The sequence below is a fragment of the Dermatophagoides pteronyssinus genome, unplaced genomic scaffold (assembly GCF_027571235.1).
Source record: "Dermatophagoides pteronyssinus isolate colony J.1.1.1.1 unplaced genomic scaffold, Derpt_VIB-CSIC_2022.12 sq0001, whole genome shotgun sequence".
Classification (NCBI taxonomy): Eukaryota; Metazoa; Arthropoda; class Arachnida; order Sarcoptiformes; family Pyroglyphidae; genus Dermatophagoides; species Dermatophagoides pteronyssinus.
In genome coordinates, this window is record NW_027461525.1 from 2,935,550 (window position 1) to 2,956,668 (window position 21,119).

General features: G+C 32.6%; 6 protein-coding genes across 6 annotated transcripts in view; 3 read left to right on the forward strand and 3 right to left on the reverse strand.

The window, feature by feature from the left end:
* LOC113793189 (uncharacterized) lies at positions 1 to 708 on the reverse strand. Its single transcript, XM_027343176.2, has one exon. It carries the CDS (start codon positions 480 to 482, stop codon positions 114 to 116), a length of 369 nt encoding a protein of 122 aa, XP_027198977.2. The 5' UTR covers positions 483 to 708; the 3' UTR covers positions 1 to 113.
* Positions 709 to 808: 100 nt separating this feature from the next.
* Positions 809 to 1,462, forward strand: LOC113793188 (histone H1-III-like). Its single transcript, XM_027343175.2, has one exon. The coding sequence runs from the start codon at positions 886 to 888 to the stop codon at positions 1,333 to 1,335; it is 450 nt and encodes a 149-aa protein (XP_027198976.2). The 5' UTR covers positions 809 to 885; the 3' UTR covers positions 1,336 to 1,462.
* On the reverse strand, positions 1,354 to 3,063 carry LOC113793186 (uncharacterized). Its single transcript, XM_027343173.2, has one exon. It carries the CDS (start codon positions 2,827 to 2,829, stop codon positions 1,438 to 1,440), a length of 1,392 nt encoding a protein of 463 aa, XP_027198974.2. The 5' UTR covers positions 2,830 to 3,063; the 3' UTR covers positions 1,354 to 1,437.
* A 218-nt stretch (positions 3,064 to 3,281) lies between these two features.
* On the reverse strand, positions 3,282 to 4,034 carry LOC113793187 (uncharacterized). The gene is made up of 2 exons (XM_027343174.2): positions 3,875 to 4,034; positions 3,282 to 3,794 (listed from the first exon to the last, which is right to left on the reverse strand). Exons 1-2 carry the CDS (start codon positions 3,921 to 3,923, stop codon positions 3,376 to 3,378), a joined length of 468 nt encoding a protein of 155 aa, XP_027198975.2. The 5' UTR covers positions 3,924 to 4,034; the 3' UTR covers positions 3,282 to 3,375.
* A 4,885-nt stretch (positions 4,035 to 8,919) lies between these two features.
* LOC113793303 (mast cell protease 2-like) lies at positions 8,920 to 10,167 on the forward strand. Its single transcript, XM_027343316.2, has 3 exons — positions 8,920 to 9,299; positions 9,353 to 9,455; positions 9,519 to 10,167. The coding sequence occupies exons 1-3, from the start codon at positions 9,019 to 9,021 to the stop codon at positions 10,071 to 10,073; spliced, it is 939 nt and encodes a 312-aa protein (XP_027199117.2). The 5' UTR covers positions 8,920 to 9,018; the 3' UTR covers positions 10,074 to 10,167.
* A 5,158-nt stretch (positions 10,168 to 15,325) lies between these two features.
* The window catches only part of stan (Protocadherin-like wing polarity protein stan), a 32,410-nt gene continuing 26,616 nt past the window's right edge, over positions 15,326 to 21,119 (forward strand). The window contains exons 1-2 of the mRNA XM_027343343.2: positions 15,326 to 18,830; positions 19,677 to 20,066. Of these exons, the coding sequence (XP_027199144.2) occupies positions 15,335 to 18,830; positions 19,677 to 20,066 (3,886 nt within the window). The 5' untranslated portion in view covers positions 15,326 to 15,334. The remainder of the gene's footprint in view (positions 18,831 to 19,676; positions 20,067 to 21,119) is intronic.

Here is a 21,119-nt window from a genome sequence, read left to right on the forward strand (position 1 = left end):
TTTCAAATTTGGCCATAATTCAACAAATTATGGAGAAAATACATTGATTTAATCATCGAAAAATGAAATGTTATTTTAAATCAGGAAGATTAGGCTTAGATGACCAATTATAGTTAGCGGCGCCGGCCAAGTGATCCAAGGATTTGCCCGGCCAAATTTTGACCAGAATTTGAACCACCGTAGCCATGTTGCTGTCCTTGTTGTCCATAACCATGTTGCTGTCCGTGGCCATGTTGTTGACCATAACCATGTTGTGGACCATAACCATGTTGTTGACCATAACCATGTTGTTGACCATAGCCATGTTGTTGACCATAACCATGTTGTTGACCATATCCATGTTGTTGACCATAACCGTGTTGCCCGTAGCCTCGTTGACCATTTACAGAGCCTTGATTGCCATATCCTACTGAACCAATGAATTGTGTTGAAGCAAAGCCAATCAAAGTTATCAAAAGCAATAACATCACAAATCGATTCATGTTGTCAATTCAAAAAAATATTCGTTCGATTAAGTTTAGAGAATGAATTTCAAAATAAAAAACACTGTGAATTGGAAGTTATGGACGAGTTCAATTTCGAGCAGAGCTACTGAAAATCTTCAGGTAGAACAAAAGGTAGGGATAAGGGTCATAAGCCCAAAGGCTATGAACTTGTCCATTTCGCATTTCAGGTTACAATCATGAGCTCATTTCAAAGCTAGCGGCATTCGCAATTGTTACTATATCGAAATTGAAAGTACGAAGTAATGATGCTATTATTAATTCCGACAGATGACGTTTTTTACAGTTTTTTTTTGGTATGACACGTCCATTATGAATACTGCTTTTGCCCGGGATTGTTCGTGTAATCATTATTTTTTTGAGTAAAATTGTGATCAAAATTATGGCAACAATTAAAAAAACCGATTCATCTTCGAATTTAAGTAAACCGATGGCCTTAATGGTCAAATCCGCAATCGAACATCATAGTGATGAACGTTATGGACCATCATTGGCTGCAATTAAGAAGTTTTTGATCGAACATTATCACGTTGATTTGAAAAAGAAAGCGTCACTTTTACGACGTCATCTTGAAACTGCTGTTGCCAAAGGTGATTTGATCCGAACAAAAGGAATAGGAATGAACGGTCGTTTCAAATTGGCTAAAGTAAAACAACCCAAATCGAAAATGGCTAAAGTTACCAGCAATAATGATTTCGATCCTGCATTGACAACCACATCAAAAAGAACCGAATCGAAACCATTGGTCGAAGCTCAAAAGAAAATGATAATTGTTAAATCGAAAAAGGAAACTGCGAATAAGAAAAAAGCTAGCCCTATCAAAAAGAAATGATTGAAGTAGAATTGAACATAAAGTCACGAACATGTGATTATTAAAATATGTTTGTCACAAAATAACATTGAGAATTACAATAAATTATTAGACAATTTTCAATTAATAAAATGTTTTTTCCAGATTATTCCAGTATAAAATCTGAACGATTGAAATGGCAATGATCACAGCCATCAAAATAATGGTGCCCCATTTGATGAGTAGAATAAGAAGCCAAGTTATACGTAAAACTCGAATGACTTTAATGGCAGCATAGAATATAAATAACATCACTTGTAAGGTGATAATGGTCCAATGGAATGAATGAATTGGCCACTCAAATGCTGACCAATCCATAAGACTTTGTATGGTTTCTTGAATAGTCGATTCCAATGTTGACAACACCGATAGCACAATGCTTATGATCGAATTAAGGATGGCTGATGTGTAGAGAACAATTTGCTTGACGATTTCGGTCAATGGATTGGCGATCGGTGAAGAATGGATTCCTATTCGCTTCTTTGGTTCGAATTGAGAAAAATCTTTATCAGACAATGATAGCGTATAGAAACGATTCCAATCGCTACTCTGCTTGGTATAATCCAGTTTAATGTGTTTGTACCAAGGTTTCATTTTCAGCCATAATGTTTTCTGATAGAGCGAATAGGAACCGATCGATTGCCAGAATCCTGTCACCATAGCATCCACGATTGGATGTATCATTTGCATCATTTCGTTGCCATTAGTATCCAAGTTGAATGTCTGAAGCAAATCCAGATTGGCCATGGGGAAATATTTCGATTTCGATTGTATCATGATACGCAAATCTGAAATTCTAGGACATGAATGTTCAATTGACGATTGAAAATATAGCCATTCCTTTGGATCGCTTTGAAGTGTATGATTTAAACGGATGTATGGACAACGTTTCGGATTGAAACTGCCAAACAAATTTGATTGCATTTCCATATCAAGTTGATAATCCAATGTGAAAAAGTCGCCAAATTTAGATTTCATTTTAGCTTGATAATAATCAAAATGACCATCGTCAGATGTCGCAACACGTTCAATCCATATAATCATCGGGACAGGGAGAAAACCATTGGCCACTGGCAATACAAGTTGTGAATTGATTTCAATTTGTTTCCATTTGTTGTTGTTTGTATTGTAGGTTTTTGTTTCACTGATTACTTTTATCGTTGCATTCATATCGAAATGATTCGTAGTTTGTAAATAATATTCATTCACTATGAAATTTTTGCTTTCGGAAAAGTTGATTTGTTTATGTACGAGCATTAAGTCGAATTCGATCAAAAACAATGGTAACGATAATTGAAGATGATATTCGCCATTATCATTATTCACTAAACCTGAGGTAAGATTTGAATGGAACAATTCAAATCTCACGAACACAGAACTGGAATCTGAATCGATTGTTGATTTTGTTGAGGATGATGATTGGTTAATTATGGAAATGATGATTACCATTATCAGGGTTACGTGATAACGATCCATTGTTTTTTTTCATTAATATCCTGGTCTTTATGGTCAAATAGCATCAATTAAATTATTACATGAATAGTGCTTTGGGAAAAATGACCAATTTTTGTAAATGGTTGAAAGCAAAACGGCATGGCAAGACAACGCAAAACTCGTTTTTTCAGTGTTCTGTCCTTGAAACAATATAAGTTTGTCGATGAAGTTTATTTATGACCGACCAACTACATTGAAAAGTTGAATGTCATCAACAACATCTACACTCATCTTTGTAAGGAAACTATGAATTGCATCAAATAAAAAGCTTAATGACCAATGTTCCAATCGTCATTCAATATAGTCAAGTTGGTCGCAATGGTTGTTAGGGGAAATAATTCGAACATCAGCTACTGATGTGACTATCAGTAATTAAACGTGGGAATATTCACACGAAAAAATTGTTGCTAAGATTATTTTTAGTAGAATTGATCTTTTTTTAAAAAAAATGTTTTTATTTCATTCTAATGGAATCTTTACAATTCATTATACAATAAAAACTAATTGTATGAGATAATTTGCTCTTGATTAATTCATTCCTGCTGTTGTTGTTGTAGAAACCAGTGAGTTTTTCATATCATCAAGGAGTTTTTGAAAAAAAGTGAGCAAAAGATTCATTTCATTTTCCATTTTTTGTACAAGATAAGTTTCTAATTGGTTCCAATCGTTTCGTGCATGATAATAATCGTTATTATTTTGTTTTGTTTGACCTAAGATGATGATTTGATTGTTCACTTCGTCCTGAAGAAATTCAAACATTTGATCTGTTTTATTGGTTAAATATTGATCAAAATGATCATACAGCATAATCAATTGTGCTTCCGAACGATAGATATGGTCTTCGACAAAACCAAATAATAATTGATCATATTCTTTACGGAAATTTGGAGATTTCGGCGGTACCGGCCAATCATGATAATTATAATTATCACCAATTGCCGCAATAGCTTCGATTTGAATATGATTGGAATTTGTTTAATTAAAAGTTATTTTTTTGAACAAGAAAATGTCTTATATTTCAACATACCAAATAGTAGAACAATGCAAGGAAATAAAGTTAAAGTTGTCTGATTCATTCTGAATGTTGTTATTTATTGGATTGTAATTCAAATGAAAGAAACGACGAAAAAAAACAAAGACATGGGTATTTATTTCAAATACTTTTATTTTTCATGTTTGATTGCAATGTCATTATCGACAAAACAACACTCGAAATTGATACCTCTTGAATGGATTCCAAGTTTTAATTTAATTGTTCAATTGATATTGATTGGATTTGAATGGCAAGAATCTGTGTAATTTTTAACCTTCGTTGTGCATAAAGCCTATCTTATCATCAAGTACTTTTTATATTATCTATTTAAAATTTGGCTCAAAGAAATCCTATTTTTCTGTCATTAAGCTTGAAAAGGATTTTAATTGCAAAATTTATTTTTTTCACAACTATTAACGTTATTATCATGAATGAGAACGTCAATGAAAAAAAAACCCTAATTGAAATTATCTCGAATTTTTTTCAACTTTTCATTCATTACTGACGAAAAGAATTTTGGAATAAAATGTTTCGTTAGCAGCTTTGAAATGGTTTTGACATACACATACAAATGTAGTATTCATTAAGGATATGAATGTTCCATTTCAGGTGTCAGGTGTCTTTGATGCAATTTTTTTCTTTTAAATCTTCAAACTCATGAGACATGAAAATTAATTAAAAATTAGGCAAACAAACATTGAATAATGTATAATGTTGGTACGCAATTTTAAAATTCCTGATGAGCATTCGTTTGTTGTTTGGTTGAATTGAATAGATTTACTATATTTAGCTAAGATTTCAACCGAAAAAAATAACCACCGACCCATGTATATATCGCGTGTCAAACAACAAAAGAGAATGAAAAAAATTGAATAAAAGTAAAAAATGGCAAACAACAAATCCTCATATTTCACAAAACCCAACTGCAACTGACGACCATATTTTTTACTATAAAAATTTTCATTTTTTTAAATTTGGATTTTACAATGAAAATTATTTTGCGGCATACACATTATGCTTCATGAATTTCATGATGCACAGGTTTTTTGTTACAACAGAAACGGTCCATTTTATGACCATAGAAATTTAATGCACAAGGTATTTGCACTTGGATGCACACAGATTCATTCACTCACACACACAAACACAAGATTAATGAACATGGCCTAAAATAGATTCAATTTAATATTCAAAAGCAACTATTTTATGAATAATGAATATTCTTCACTAACTATAGATTCTATCGAAAATTGTGATTCTGACCCACGTTGTATATATTATGAACAAATCGTAATCATAAAATTGATGATGAATAACTTAATCAAATGGATATGATTGTAATGTTAAGACCAGTCTATTTAAATTAGGCAGGCCGACTGGCCACCTTGATGAACATCATCATCATCATTGGTTGATTGATTAAATTAGATATTATAAGTATAAGCTGAAATGGAGAAATTAATCCTAACTAAATCAAGTTGAACACACACACACACACACACAAAAATACATTGAATTCGTATTCACAATTTGATCGAATTTTGATTGTCAGCTTCAACTTTCTTGTTCGATTCAATACAGCAATGATGGCAATTGGTCTACGAATCAATTGAAATGATGATGATCGGAATGTAATGAAAACGCCGCGATGCTACTCCTCCTTCTTTTTCTTATTATTTGCCACCATGATCATCATTTCAATTTCAATTTTCACAATCAGCATTGACAACAGCATCGATTTGATTCAACATTCGGCTAAATCAAGCGGAATTTTTTTTCAATCAATCGTTCTATTTACAATTTTTTTTTCATTTTGAATTGCCTGAATGTGTTGAATGAAAATACCAGCAACTAAAATCAAGAATCTTTTCTTACTTATTATTATTATAAGGCTTCTTGTTTTTGTATCAATATTTCATGCTGGATAACAATCACAATCTGATTCTAACCTGGAACATGTTTTAGCATTTTTGTTGAGCTCATCTGCCATTTGATAATGATATACTGAAGAGTCTGAATTTCATTGAAATATATTTTCAAGTGACCATTCTCCTGAGTGTATTTGATTTAGGCTCCGTTTTTTTCTGATCAATATCAAACATTGTATCCTTTTATTCAAGTGTTGCGTTAATAATCGTCAATTGATCAATCAACTTTTTACTTTTTGAAGAATGAATTCATTTCCTCTAAAAGTCTAAAAACAAAAAATCTCTCGCAGATATTATGAATCGAAAAAAAATTGGGAGACTAGGCAAAATTTTGTAATATTTGGCATAAAATCCATTTAATGGTCAAGAATGTGAAAGCTAACATATAAATTTGATTATATATTGAAGCCCCTTTTTTGGATTTTTTTTCTGTTTGAGATCGATAAATTTCGTATCATGCTTTTATATGGCTTTTTAGATTTTCGAACCAACTATATTTACTATTGCCATATTTGCGTTTGTCGTCAATTTTTTTCGTTTATTATTATTATTATTATTATTATTAGATTTTCATATATACGGATCATTTTTCATGATGAAGACGATAATATTGATGACAATTCGAATTATATTGCATTTGAAATTAGAATCTTGTTTGTCCGCATTGAAATCCATATTTGATATTTGCCATGTCAGGTCAACGCTATGTGTTTGTATAAATTGTTTGTTTGTAAATAAAAAAAAACATAGATCTAAGCTTAAAAAAGCTCCTATTGATTGAGTTGGACATTATTTATTGATTTCATTTGCTATTAATTCAATAATGAAATAGCAATATAAACCGTTCAAAGTGATGATGGTTCATATTTTCATTGTGTGTGTGTATTATCGTCGAACGGGTGATAAAATAATAATACAATAACTATGGTAGATATTTTTTTTCGAAGGATTACATTGTTTGAATTGAAAAAGAAATGTCAGCCACCACTAAATCAATATCAAAAATCACAAAAAGATTAAGACAATAATCAACTGTTGTTGCTGTATATAAGAAAAAACTAGATCAAAATCATTGACCATTGAAAATTTTTGCAATTAATATCAGCACATATCATACGGAAATTAATTAAGAAAAGCTAAGCATTGTATATTAAGATTTTGTCAAAGCTTTTTTCTTTATTAAACTTTTTTTTTGGAATGAATTATTTTAATGACAATGATTATTTCGGTGAGTATATATGTGTGTGTGTGTGTGCATCGTTTGCATGTTATCAGGCTTACTTACTAACTAACTGATGATATAATTCGTGCATACTGACGAGAAAACTCATTTATTTTATGTGCATTTATTGAAACTTGTGCTGTTCCAAAGTAAAGCGATTACATTATTTCAACTTGATTCTTTTTGCCTTTTTTCCCAAATTGTTTGGGAACTTTTGAAGACTTTCTCGGATGGGCACTGATGAATTTGCATATTACATATATTGTATATGGCTGCCTTTTTTTTGCCATCATCGCCGAATAGAGGATTCATATTATTATGAATGAAATACGAATGCAAAAACATTTCTTATATGCATATATGCAAAGTTTATTATTTAGGAATAATGAAAATGGAAATCACTCTCGTTTCCTATGCAATCATAGAAGTTCATAACACGATAATTTCAGAAAAAGTCTTCTGTATCAAATATTGTTGTGTACGAACTAATTGTTCTCGAATCGATTGGCTCTATTCGTTAATATTTGCATAAAAAAGTCTAGTTTTATTATCATGATGCAGGAGATTGTAAATTTATGGGCAAATTTTTCTCAAATTTCAAGTCCATTTTTTTGCCAACAATTCATAATTTTCTTCTTTTTTTTCTGATGGTAATAATGATGGTCGAATCGACTCCATATGCATTTGGCAGCCTACAAATTACAAAATTAAGGAATGATTAGTGAAACTGCATCATATCATGTTAGCTCATTATTTAGCCGCATTGTTTTCCGAGTTGAAAAAAAGAACCACAAACCGAATTGAGTGTATACATTGCAAATTATGTCCGCTTTAATCCAATCATTTGTTTAAGTGCAATTAATTATAGAGCAATTAGTTTGAACCAAATGTTGTATTATGTAAAGAAAAGACAATAAATTAGGCGAGCGGTCGCCAAACTTCTTCGCTTAGAGATCGTATTTATGATTTAAGAAAAACTGTCACTTTTATTTAATGTTAATTATGAAGATAACTAAATCTGACAATGCCGGTTATAAGTCTGAACATGTGACAAAACAAATGGCCTTAATTTATTTGCCGTCCGTGAAAGATCATCAAATAGATTTCAAATAGATAAGGAATTTTTTTGCTGATAAAGTAACATCGAAGGTAATTAAAATGGATTCTAATGCATTATATCTCCGATCATAAATCTATAAAAAAAAACCACTACCTTAGTAACTGATCAATGATGGCTGCCATAGGCACCATTGATAATATAAGCAAAACGCCACTCGATTTATTTGAGCAAAAGATTGATTGTTTACAGATGTGAATTGGAACAAACCTTTTCGACCTTATCGAACATTATCTTATTTGAATGAGAATGATGATGAATAATTGGGCAACTTCGGCATTGATGCTGACAATATTTTTATTTGCCGCTATGAAATTGGTTGTTTGCAATGATGATGAAATTGATTGTTTATCTCATAATTCATCATGCGAAGCCTGCGTAAAATATGACCTACGATGTTATTATTGTGCTGATGATAATCAATGTCATGAATGGAAAGGAATGGATGGACAATGTAAACACAACAGCTATTGGCGTACCTGTAAATTAAGGGCTAATATTTGGATCACAGTGTTGATAATATTGTTCAGTTTGGTCACCATCTTATCGGTCATATTGATTATTTGGTGTTGCTGTATTGGGCCTTGTTGTCGCCGTTTTCAACAAAGACAAATTGATAGATGGGATGAGGCAAGACGATCGATGAATAACATGCATCAAGAACGACAACGTTCACGACAACAACAACGAGACCATTTTCGTGCCAAACATGGTTTAACTAAAAGTGATACTACTAGCAGCCAATACACACGTTTTTCCTGATTAAATTTGGCATTCAAGTTTTTGCAATTTTAACACATTTTCCCGTAAATTCAATAAAAATACAGTTCTTTAATTATCATGTTTCAAGCGCATTATTGATTGCAGAAACATGAAGATCTTCGCGTCAACTTTTCTTTTTTTAGCTACATTTGTGATTCAATTCTCGATGATTCAAACAAATTTTAAACAGCAATATCATGATGAACAAATTGAATTAAAACGACAACGTAGAGTTTGGAATGGTCGTAATCCTTCACCCAAACGATGGAAATTTATGGCAGCTTTGTTTAAATTTGTATTCAGATCAGAATCTGGTAGTCCTATGCCTAGAATTCATTGTTCAGGTGTGATTCTCAACGAATACCATATTCTTACAGCTGCTCATTGTGTGTATGTGTCGGTGTGTATTTAATGTCATTTATCTGTTATGACTTCCTTCCTAGATACAATCAATCGTGGCAGGATTTCTACATATTGGTCGGTAGCCATTCATTGTATGAATCATATCAGAATCTGGATAATGTACGTCAGATTCATTCGGTAAAGGTAAGGTCTTGGTGACATCATTAATTTGTGCATCATTCATCTGAATGTTTTTTTTTCTCTTAGATTCACGACAAATATCTACCGACACGTAATGGATTTTCTCCGCACGATATTGCCATAATTAAGCTACATAAACCATTCATGTTTGACCGTTATATAAGTCCAGTTTCAATGCCAAATTTTTCTGATCCTCACAGTAAATTTTGTTACATATTGGGTTATGGAAAGGAGAAAAGTAATGATCGTCGATTTGCCCGTCTGCGACAACTAAAATTGCCTATGATTGAGCCACATATATGCGAAAGAATATCACGGTCAAAATTCAATCGTAACCATCAACTTTGTGCTGGTTATGTCCGCTATCGAGATTTAGATCATTGGATTAGTCCAAAAATAGTTTCCGAAGGAGACTCTGGTGGTGCCCTCATGTGTCGACTTAAATTACAGAATATAACCCAGAGCTATGTTTTGATTGGTTTGGCAACAGGTGGTAAACGACCCAAACGGTACAAACGAGTAAATAGCCTTTTTATCAGCTATTTTGCTCAGATAAAATTCCACTTGAAATGGATTCGATCACATTCAAAAATTGAATCTATTTCTTTGAAAAATGAATAAATGTAGTTGCTTATCTAATTCTAATAAATAGTATACATTTGGATACATTGTTCTTTTATGATTAAATTGAAGGACGTCACTTTTGATTCGGTTATCATCGTGCGATTGATTTAATTACATTAAGGGAATTTGTGTGTGTTAAGAATTACGATTCACAATCTTTGATTCCTTTGAAGCAGTAAATTTTATACGATTCTGATGATTTCTGATTATGTTGCCAACCAATTCAATTATTGTTAGCCATGATAATGTTGATGATGATAAGTTGCAAAAAGCATAGATTCATTTGTTCATTTTTCATTTACGATGATCCGCCTTATAGTACAAACATAGAGGCATTCAACCATTAATTTTTTTTTTTGAATCAGCCTTTTCAATGTTTCATTCGACAACAATAAAATTCTACTTTGAACATCAATGTGATCAATGTGAGACGGTTCCATTTTAGAAAAATCATGTTTCCATTCCGTGTTTTGTTTTTGGATGAAATAAGATTCTTTCAAATTGTTAGTCCAATCTTGTGTTCATCATCATTTTCAATGATGCACTTGATGCGGGTGGTCTATGATTTCTTTTCAGGAAAAAAGAGAAAAAACCTCTGACCTTTTGTTTTTGATTTAAAATTTTTTTATTTTTATTTTAAATGAATGTGTGTGTGTGTGGTCATTTCGTAGTGTTATATACGACGGATGTCAGAAATGATTAAAATGACAGGATTGAATATTATTATTATAGTCATTGTTTTCAATTAATTTAACCTATATTTTTTTCATTGCATGGATTAACAAAAATAAAAAAATCATTTACTTGATGAGATGAACAAATTATCTAACTTGTTTGGCCAGTGAAAGTTTTTTTTTTAAAAAAAAGCTTATTTCCAACTAAGGATCTGTGTTACAAAATAATAAAAACACCTCTAGTTTTTTATATGGCTGTTGAAGTTTGATGAGTTGGATGAAAAAAAAAGTTTTCAACTCCTGTAATAAGTTGAGTCCATTGATCTAGATCTAGAACTTAATTATACTTGTTTAGTCCGTTTTTTTTTCTTGCTTGCAATTCTGGCCCAAACAAAATCTAAGTCAATCTCTACTGGAATCATTCAATGGCTCAATCAGTATTTGCGAAATTTTTTTTTTACAAAACTACATGTTCTCAATTTCATTTGTTGTTTCGGATGATGATGATCATTAGTTATCATTAGACCTTGGTTTGGCCATGTTGCAAAGACAGTCAAGAAAAAATATGGCGGTGTTCATCAGACCCAGCAGCAGCAATAATCAAACATTGTAACCAGGGGAAGCCCATCCGTCCTTGTCCTGTGATTGGAGGTTATGTCTGTTTATTGTTCGAGTTCTGACCTTTATCTCAATAGATTGCATTCTCACGTAGAATAAAATAATTTAGACAAAGGTCAAAGGTGATTGAAAACATTCATTGTTTAGCCAGGTAGATTTTCACATTTATTATTCATTCAATATACACAAAAACACACCTATAGCATATAGCCGTTTGATTACTGTGTCTGTTTCTTGCCCAAAGCAAAAGTAAATTTTTTGTGAATTGCTTACCTTTTTATAATCATGAAAATCTTAATGTCTTAGATGTATGATGGTAAAAATGAACATAAAATAAATAACTTAAAACGCCTTTTCCAAATTCTGGTGAATTTTAGAACGATTTACATTTTTACATGATTCCAAATACCTGCTACAACAATAATAGATGCACGATCCAATGAGATGGTGCTGAATTTGTTGCAAAATATATAGATATGATAGATTTCCATTTGCTACTACCAAAGAATTCTCTAATAAGGACATTCTTTCAACTGCTAGCAAGTTGATGATGTATAGATTTTCTATTTCAAAAATTTTATGATATTAGCATCTTAAAAGGTTGAATGGCCGTTTTCCATGGCCATTGATGATTGTGCACCACTACGACCCGAACATGTTGTGTGTGTGTGTTTCTCTCTTTTTTCGTAGTTCCTTTATATCTGGTATTCGTTCGATTCGTTTCGAGCTGTCGTTACACCAATCATCAGAATGATTGTAGCATTCGATGTAAGATGTACTATTATTATTCGAATTATTATTGTTTTTACATCTTCGTCTTGGTTGCCCGGCGCTGGCCATCTGTTTCCAGGTTTCCCGCCATCAACCATTCTTAACTATAGTGAATTTCGTGAAAAATTTTGTGTACTTTTTCTCTTTTTCGTTTACATCGTGTGCATGTGTAAAAGTGGCCCCATGTTAAGTTGGTCGTTGTCGTTTGTTTCAAGTATCACGAATAAATTTTTTTTTTTTTGTTGTGTATATATGTTTGGAACATTTATGTTGGCAAAATAAAGTGATCGAATATATCGAAGGCATGTATAAATAATTTGATCAACCAAATCCGAAAAAAAGGACATGCAGTTGATTATTTTCATCCATTGACAACCTGGTCCCATTTATCTCTTTTTCTCTGTCCATGTGAATCTGTGAATGTGGTTTTGACATAGCGAAATGGTGAATCCTTATCGAACATTGATAACTGATGTTAATGCACCATAAATCAGTCAAATCAAGTTTATTCTCTCGTTCATCATGATCGAATTTTTTGTTTCAACCAACCATTTTCGACGATCTTGAATCTATAGATTTAATCTAATAATTCGCAAAATCTAGCCTGGAAATTATTTCCATTGGCTCAAAAGTTTATTCGATTTTATTAAACAAAACAAAAAAAAACATTGGTTTTACATGGGCCATATCAACTTTTATATTTATTTTCATATTGAATGAAAAAAATGAATGAATTTCGATTGTATCCACATGGCATCTCTAACTAAAAAGAAAATAACAAATTCCATTAAAATGGAAAAGTTTTCCATATCTTTTCCTAATGCATCACTCATATTCTTTGACAGAATTTGTATTGATTGACCCTAACGATTCATGTGTATTTTTGTGGTTGAAATGATTATCAATGAATCGGAAATAGATGAGATCTTTCATCATCATGTCCATATTCTCCTTCTTTTTTTTTGATTTAAACTGGATTCACTCGGTCTATTGTATTGTAAAAAAAAGTTTTTTTTCTGTCAAGCCTGTTATAATAATAACTATAGTTATTTTTATTTATTATTACAATAATAAATAAAAATGAAGTGAATCTTTGTTAAATTTTGAACACACACGCAAGCATAGAGAGTGTTGTTATCTATGAAAATAAAATTATATTTTCAAGTTAAGGTGCCATACCTGTTCCAAATCGGAAATATTGATACATATTTCTGTCCATAATAAATTACTGGTCACGCAACTAAACAGACAAAAAAAAATTATTATCTGTTTTCTCTTTCTCATGAAAAAAATCATTGAATCAAGAATAAGAATGTCTTTTTTCGAATTCACTTGGTCGAATCGAATCGAATCGACAATGATCATTTCACTATTTTTTTCAACTAACACATTTATATAATCCCTTTGATGAGAATATAGAAATTTATAGTGAATATAAACATTGAATCATAAATCATAGTATTGTAAAATTCCATGTTTCAAATCTATAGAATCATTTTATCTTTAACATTTTTCCATTTTTTCCATAAAAACAATACATAATTGATGAATAAAGTGAGGCCACAAAGTTTTTTTTGAAGGTTCATAGATTTGAGATAATTTACAATGGCACCTCACTTACCCGAATCATAATGATTGCTATTCGATTGATATGATGATAATATTACCACTAGACTCATCATTGTTTATAAATTTTGTTTCTATCGTTACAGAATCATTCGATCAACATCATCCATTTTCAGTCGGGAAATTGAAAAAAAACCTGGAAATTGAAAAGCAATAACAAAAAAAAAAAAATCATCATTTTACGATTTCTATGATGATGATGATCATCATCGTCGTTAAAAGTTTTTGTCTCTAAGAAATGGATCGATCAATCGATCGATTTTGGTCGAACAAAATAAACGAATGAATGAATGAATGAATATTCACAGTTATATGAAAACTCTTTTGATTTCAATAAAATATTGGATCTACACTTAAATAAAATTCGACTCAACTCAACTCGAATACGGTTTTTGTCACGAACGTGCCTCGATATATATTTCGTTTGCTAATATATAATGATGATGATGATCACCAGTCTGTGTTTAGTATTCATATGTGTTTGTGTTTGTGAATAAAGATTGGCCACATTGATAGATATTATCATCGACATCGGTCAGCAAAACAACAACAACAACAAAAAAGAAAGATAACGCGTCACATGAAAAATGATAGTTACTTGTATTCAGCTCATCTCATTCGCTTATCTAAACGATTTAAAATGGTAGCCCAAAATGATTGATCGATTTTGTTTCATCCAGTAAAATATGTGACCAATCTGATGACCAGATTTTTTTTAATATACCTTTCTTCCTTTCATCAAACAAATATATCCATTGTAACCCTTATTATGTTATGCATCATTTCCGTTTGATTCCCAAACTTTCTCTTGTTTGTTGTGTTTTTTCCTTTATGTGACAGTATGTGGTCGGTGAATGAAGCTAGAATTAATCAAGATTATTTTTTGTTATTTTTGTTTTTAAAGTTTCTTCGTTTGTTTTTTCCTTCAACGACAAACATCACTTGTCTACACTATTTGAAGATGCTATGATTCTCTTCTTTTTTTTGTTCTCTACATTTTGAGTGTATGTTCCATAATCATCATATTGAATAAAAGAGACAAATACACACATACGCATAACTGGATCATGAAACAAGACCTATTGTGTGTGTGTGTTTGTGTTTTTTGTTTGTTTGTTTGTGATCAAACTGGTTTCCCTACTTGAAAAACACAGTATATGGATAATATTTTCTATTTTTCATTCATACTTTTCTTTAAGTCCAGAAAAGATAATATGGTTTGTGCATCAATGGAAATTTTTTTTCCTGTCCGACATTGATCATCATCAATCAAACAGCTAACAACCAAACGATGACATTTGTGCTTTTTTCTTTGTCTATTTATGTGTTTATTAATCAAGCAACATTCTAATTATCTATATTCCTGCATAATTGTTTTCGTTCTAAAATGAATCCACATTTCACATTGTCAAGATTTAAAAAAACAGATCATTGAATCTATTCAATTGACAATGATAACAATAAATTCATCAATGTCCAAATGCTCATCATTCTTTTGGTTGGACATAAAATGTCCACCTATTTATGAAACGTTCATCGTGTGTCATTAGTTGTTTTCATTTATTGTTTATGTTTCGAAAATTATTGTTGTTATTTTTTCTGTTAATATCCAAAATGGCTAAATCAATTAAGCCATTCGACCATCATATTCGAATTCATCGTTTTTTCATTCCAATATCTCTGTTATTAACTTGTTGTTCAACAGCATGGGCACTCAGATTATACATACCAAGTGAACATAATTATGCCGGATCTTTACTTTTCAATGTATCATTAGATCAACCTCGTCTATATCGGCTATCGTCATCAGATTTAAATGCTCCATATGTACATCGATTTTTTGATATAACAACTATCGAAGGAATTCTTTATATTAAGCAACAACTTCGTTGTCGTTCTGAATCATTATCCGAAGTGCTACCCACACCTGTAAATCTTTACATTGAATCCAAAACATTTCTTATCGATGGTTCAGATCAAAATCATCTTACTTTGATACCGATTCATATTGAATTCGAACATGAAACCTGTACAGGAATTGATCATCATCAATCAAATTTTGCTAATTTATTATATTTTTCTGATGAATTACATTATCATCGTGACTATTTAAATCCAGAATTTTTATTTCATAATGAACCAAATCCACAATTTTACAGTTCGTTAGCTGAATCAATTAGTGAAACGAACGTTTTATTGACCATCCAAGATGATGGCCTATGCGTTGATCGATATCAATTCTTAACTCGTTTGCCAAAATTTGTATCATCTAACGTGAAATCTTTTTGTACAACATATTATCATGTGTTAGGCGCAACTACCGTCGACACGATGCATTATGATTCAAATCTTGAATTTCGAATCGAACATTCCAACCAAGATCTTATTTCGACAAAAAGGTATTGCTTACCAAATGGACGATCATTCGATGTACAAATCGGTTTGGTCCATTTATGTGATAATAGCCATCATCATTTTCATCAACATTATCATCATTCATCAAGCCATAATCATACATGGCTTAAATATTCATTCCACAAACCGAATGAAAATGTTTCAACATCAGTAACTCCGTCCGAATCTCATACTTACGTCAAACCGATGAGCAGCATCGAACGTTTGACGCTGACATTTTATTCAAAAGATTTCGACACAGAAGAATTTATGAGCAAATTAACCAAACGTCGAAAACAGTTTCATCATAGTAATCATCAATCTGGTCGATCTAGACGAGAAACTGTCAATTCTGGTCCATCATTTGATAGATCATTGTACATAGTGAGCGTACCCGAAGAAAGAGAAAAATCGTTTGTTGTTACCCAACTGGTTGCTGCACCTGGTCGACCTGCCGAATCCGAATCATCTGAGCTATTATATTCAATGTCCGCACTGATTGATGCGCGATCACAATCAATGTTTGCAATCGATCCTGTCAGCGGATTGGTTACGACAACCACACGTTTAGACCGTGAATTTATGGATGTTCATTATCTTCGAATCACCGTGACCGATGGTAACGTTCCACCCCGAACGACATCAACGACACTTCAAATTAATGTTCTTGATGAAAATGATCATGTTCCTGTATTCGAAAATGCCAACTATGAAGCATCACTTCGAGAATCGGCTCCATTAGGTACAACAGTTTTGACCATACGTGCTACCGATCATGATAGTGGTCCAAATGCGGAAATAGAGTATTCTATTCTCAATCCTACCGGTGTTAATGAAGCTTTTCGTATAGATCCTAAACAAGGTGTCATCACAACCCGTGCCGGTTTAGATCGAGAAAAGAATGATCTTTACACCTTGACTGTACAAGCTTCAGATTCCGGAGCAGTTCAATCGCGAAAACGTTCTCATACTACAGTCGGTATTAAAATTCTGGATGAAAATGATAATTATCCTCAGTTCGCCGAACGTTCGTATTCAGTGTCCGTTGATGAAGACGTTAATTATGCATCTAGGCCGGTCATAATCCGTATATTGGCTCATGATGCTGATGAAGGTTTAAATGCCGCCGTAAGATATTCAATCATTGGTGGCAACACAGCAGCATTATTTCATATTGATTCGCTTAATGGTGAAGTTGCTGTTGTTGGTCCATTAGACTATGAAACTGCTCGAAGCTACCGATTAGTGATACGAGCTCAGGATGGTGGCAGTCCACCACGTTCCAATACCACGCAATTATTAGTTTCTGTCATCGATAAAAATGACAATGAACCTCGATTCTATACAACATTGTTTCAAGAAAATGTGATGGAAAATGTACCGATCGGTACCAGCGTTGTACGCGTTCAAGCTTATGATGCTGATGATGGTGATAATTCTCAACTTAGTTATCACATACAACGATCATCAAATGAAGAAAGCAGTGATCGAACTGCTGCATCGATGCCGATCGATATTGATTTGTCGAGTGGTTGGATAATAACCACAAGGGAATTGGATCGTGAAGAAGAATCGCTTTATGAATTTACTGTCATCGCACGAGACAATGGCTATCCAATTCAGCATTCAGCTTCAGCATCGGTCATCATACAAGTACAAGATATGAATGATAATGCACCTGTCTTTGAACCGAGGAATTATGAAGCAGTGATTTCAGAAACTGCTGCTCCTGGAACGCCAGTTGTTATCGTAACCGCCACAGATCGTGATGAGAATTCACGTTTAGTTTTTCAAATAACTGGTGGTAATTTGCGTAACCGTTTTGCAATCGTTTCGCAGAACAATCAAGGTCATTTGACGTTGGCTAACCCTTTAGATTATAAACAGGAAAGAAACTATGTGCTGACAATATCGGCAACCGATCCAGGTGGAAAAATGGATTTGGCTACAGTTTATATAAATGTAACCGATGCCAATACACATCGTCCTGTGATTCAAGTTCTCAAAAATAATGGCAGTCCTTTTTCGCCAACATTGACAACGATTGCTGAAGATGCACCTATCGGTACTACTGTTTTAGTCGTCGAAGCAATCGATGATGATGTTGGTGAAAATGCACGAATAACCTATTCGCTCAATGAAGTGCCCGAATTTCGAATTGATTCAAACTCTGGTGCCATCACAACGGTCAAAACATTAGATCGTGAAACGACCGCCGGATACACACTAATTGTAACAGCACAGGATAATGGCATACCACCGTTGTCCGATATAGCTAATATTGAAATCGAAGTAATTGATGTAAATGACAATGTGCCTCTATTCGAACAACAACATTATTCAGCAACTGTGATGGAAGATGCGCCTATCGGTACATCCGTCTGTCAGGTTCGAGCTTCTGATCGTGATCTAGGTCTTAATGGTCAAGTTCGTTATGAATTCGAAATGATTGACAATGATGTTTTACAACATCAACATCAACAACAATCTCTCGATATGGAATTATCATCGCTCGGGGTATTCAGTATTGATGCTACGTCCGGTGTTATACGGACAAATCGTACATTGGATCGTGAAACGATCGCTAAATATGATTTAAAAGTTATTGCCTTTGACCGTGGTTCCCCATCATTATCATCATCAGTCATCGTACACATAACCATTGAAGATTGTAAGTATCAATTCTTTTTAGCAAGTGAAATTAATCTTCTTATAAATAAAATGCTTTGTGTTCATTGTGTGATTAAATTCCATTGTCGATGAATTATTCATTCCTTATTTCAAGCTTCTAGTTTTTGTTTAATTATTTTATTTCAAAAATAAGTTTGCAATTTCTCTTTCCGGCTTTATATTTGGCAATTGAATAACAAATAATCAAATAAAGATATGTCGAATTGTTAGTTGCGCATTTCTTTTGTTGCAATTCAATTGTAATTTTACCACAAAAATGTCGAATTCGTTTGCCGAAACAATAGATGTAAAAAAAAATAGAAACAAGTGTAGAAAACCTGTCGTCGACATGTATGCTAACCGAATCGAATGTGAGAGAGTGTAATAGGATAATAATAATGGGAAAAATTATTAGACATGAAAAAAATCGAACCTAGCCTTTTTTTCGGGCAGCGAAATCAGCAATCCATGGTCAAGAAGCAGGTTTTTTCCAACTTATCCTTCACTATTTTAGATGATTGGTTAGATTTAATTAGGTTTAGAACTCGAGAAAAACCATCCATTCGTTTTGGTTCGTTGACTACAATGATGACCAAATTAGGATTTTTCAGGTTTCAATCCGAATATAATCGAAATAGTGAGGATAAAATTTTGATGTACATACACACTCACTATGTGAATGCTGAAACAAACACTGTGATCACGATCCTATTCGAATGTTTTTGATTGAAATGGGTTGGATATTAATCAATCAACATTCGTGATGATTAAATTCACATTTGGCAATAGTTTAAATAAATCTGTATTGAATGAATAGATGGCTAATATTTTTTCTATTTTATCGTAGGTAATGACAATCCACCACGCTTTTCAAGTGATCGATTGCGATTTTATGTGCCTGAAAATTCACCCATTGGATCGGTTGTTGGTCAATTAAGAGCTACCGATGCGGATGAAGGTGCCAATGCTCGAATCGAATATACTATTGTTGGAGGATCGGATATGAAATGGTTTGCATTGAAATCTTCATCATCATCGTCATCATCTCAACAACAATCATCAATCACATCTTCATCTTCATCTTCAGTATCCGGCGATTCATCCAGCGATTTGGTTGCTACCTTAATCACTCGAACCGAATTGGATTTTGAATCCGAGAAAAAAGTCTACAATATAATTGTACGTGCGTCATCATTACCTTTACGAAATGATGTCGATGTCGAAATTCATGTGACTGGTAAGTGAATCAGTTATTTTTTTTATTTTTGTCATTAATCTATTAATGATCATACTTTTTTCAATCACTATTCATACATTTATATGCATACTATTAAAAGTTCATTATTGTTTCCACAATTAGACTTTCCATTTTCCGATCGATCATGATCATGATTTACTATTGTGATTATGAACATGATTGATTCGGGCCAAGTACAACACTGATCGAACAAAATTTAATATCCTTATTATCAATCAAAGATGATCAGTGTACGTCTTGCTATTCAGGTCGTCGTTAAGAATGTTTTTATCTATTTGAACATCCGAATTTTCAAGAAAAACATGACTATTGAACAAAAAAAAATCATTATGATGTTTGGAAATGATGATCAACATTCTTATGTATTATTTGTATCACCTGTATGCATAGTGAATAAAAAATGATTACCTCTCAGAGATGGCTATTACACTTTAATGATTTATTATTATAATCATCGGCCATCATTGTATGGTTCTCTTTTTCTGATTTCATTCATATAACCGGATTGAATTTCATCAAAAAAATTTTTTAAATTGAATTCGCAAATATTATGAATGCATTGTTCGTACATCTGGATAAGACCATTGTGATGATGATGAGCATCGTCATCACCATCATACTGGATTTATGATTGAATCTTTTGTGTTTGGTTAGGCATCTACAATAGCCTGACCTTTATTCATTTTTTTTATCATTGAACTTGATGCGGCAATCAAGCTTTACTTCTCTTATGTATAAATGAATAATACCGGTGAATGGCCATAAGCAACAGTGTTTAACTTAGAAACTAACCAACCGGTTCTTATGAATTCGAATGCTATCAAGGTGGTTGATTCGCACCTTGAATGGCTGGTCTTGATTGTTAATATTTGCCAATTGGCTAATTTATCTATGGCTCACTTGCTGAACTTGTAGTGAGAGCAATTTAATTTTCGAATACTGGCAAAGATTTTTAGTTCTTTGTTTTGACTCTGATTATCATTGACAGGCAGAATACATTTTGGAATTCCACCCACTCTTTTTTCTCTAAAA

Bases quoted from the DNA above. Each gene is read 5' to 3' on its own strand.
- LOC113793186 (XM_027343173.2), bottom strand. From the start codon at position 2,829: ATGGATCGTTATCACGTAACCCTGATAATGGTAATCATCATTTCCATA.
- LOC113793189 (XM_027343176.2), bottom strand. From the start codon at position 482: ATGAATCGATTTGTGATGTTATTGCTTTTGATAACTTTGATTGGCTTT.
- LOC113793187 (XM_027343174.2), bottom strand. From the start codon at position 3,923: ATGAATCAGACAACTTTAACTTTATTTCCTTGCATTGTTCTACTATTT. The intron at 3,795-3,874 runs GTATGTTGAAAT...TTCAAATCGAAG, and splicing joins TTGCATTGTTCTACTATTTG to CTATTGCGGCAATTGGTGAT.
- LOC113793188 (XM_027343175.2), top strand. From the start codon at position 886: ATGGCAACAATTAAAAAAACCGATTCATCTTCGAATTTAAGTAAACCG.
- LOC113793303 (XM_027343316.2), top strand. From the start codon at position 9,019: ATGAAGATCTTCGCGTCAACTTTTCTTTTTTTAGCTACATTTGTGATT. The intron at 9,300-9,352 runs GTATGTGTCGGT...CTTCCTTCCTAG, and splicing joins CTTACAGCTGCTCATTGTGT to ATACAATCAATCGTGGCAGG. The intron at 9,456-9,518 runs GTAAGGTCTTGG...TTTTTCTCTTAG, and splicing joins GTCAGATTCATTCGGTAAAG to ATTCACGACAAATATCTACC.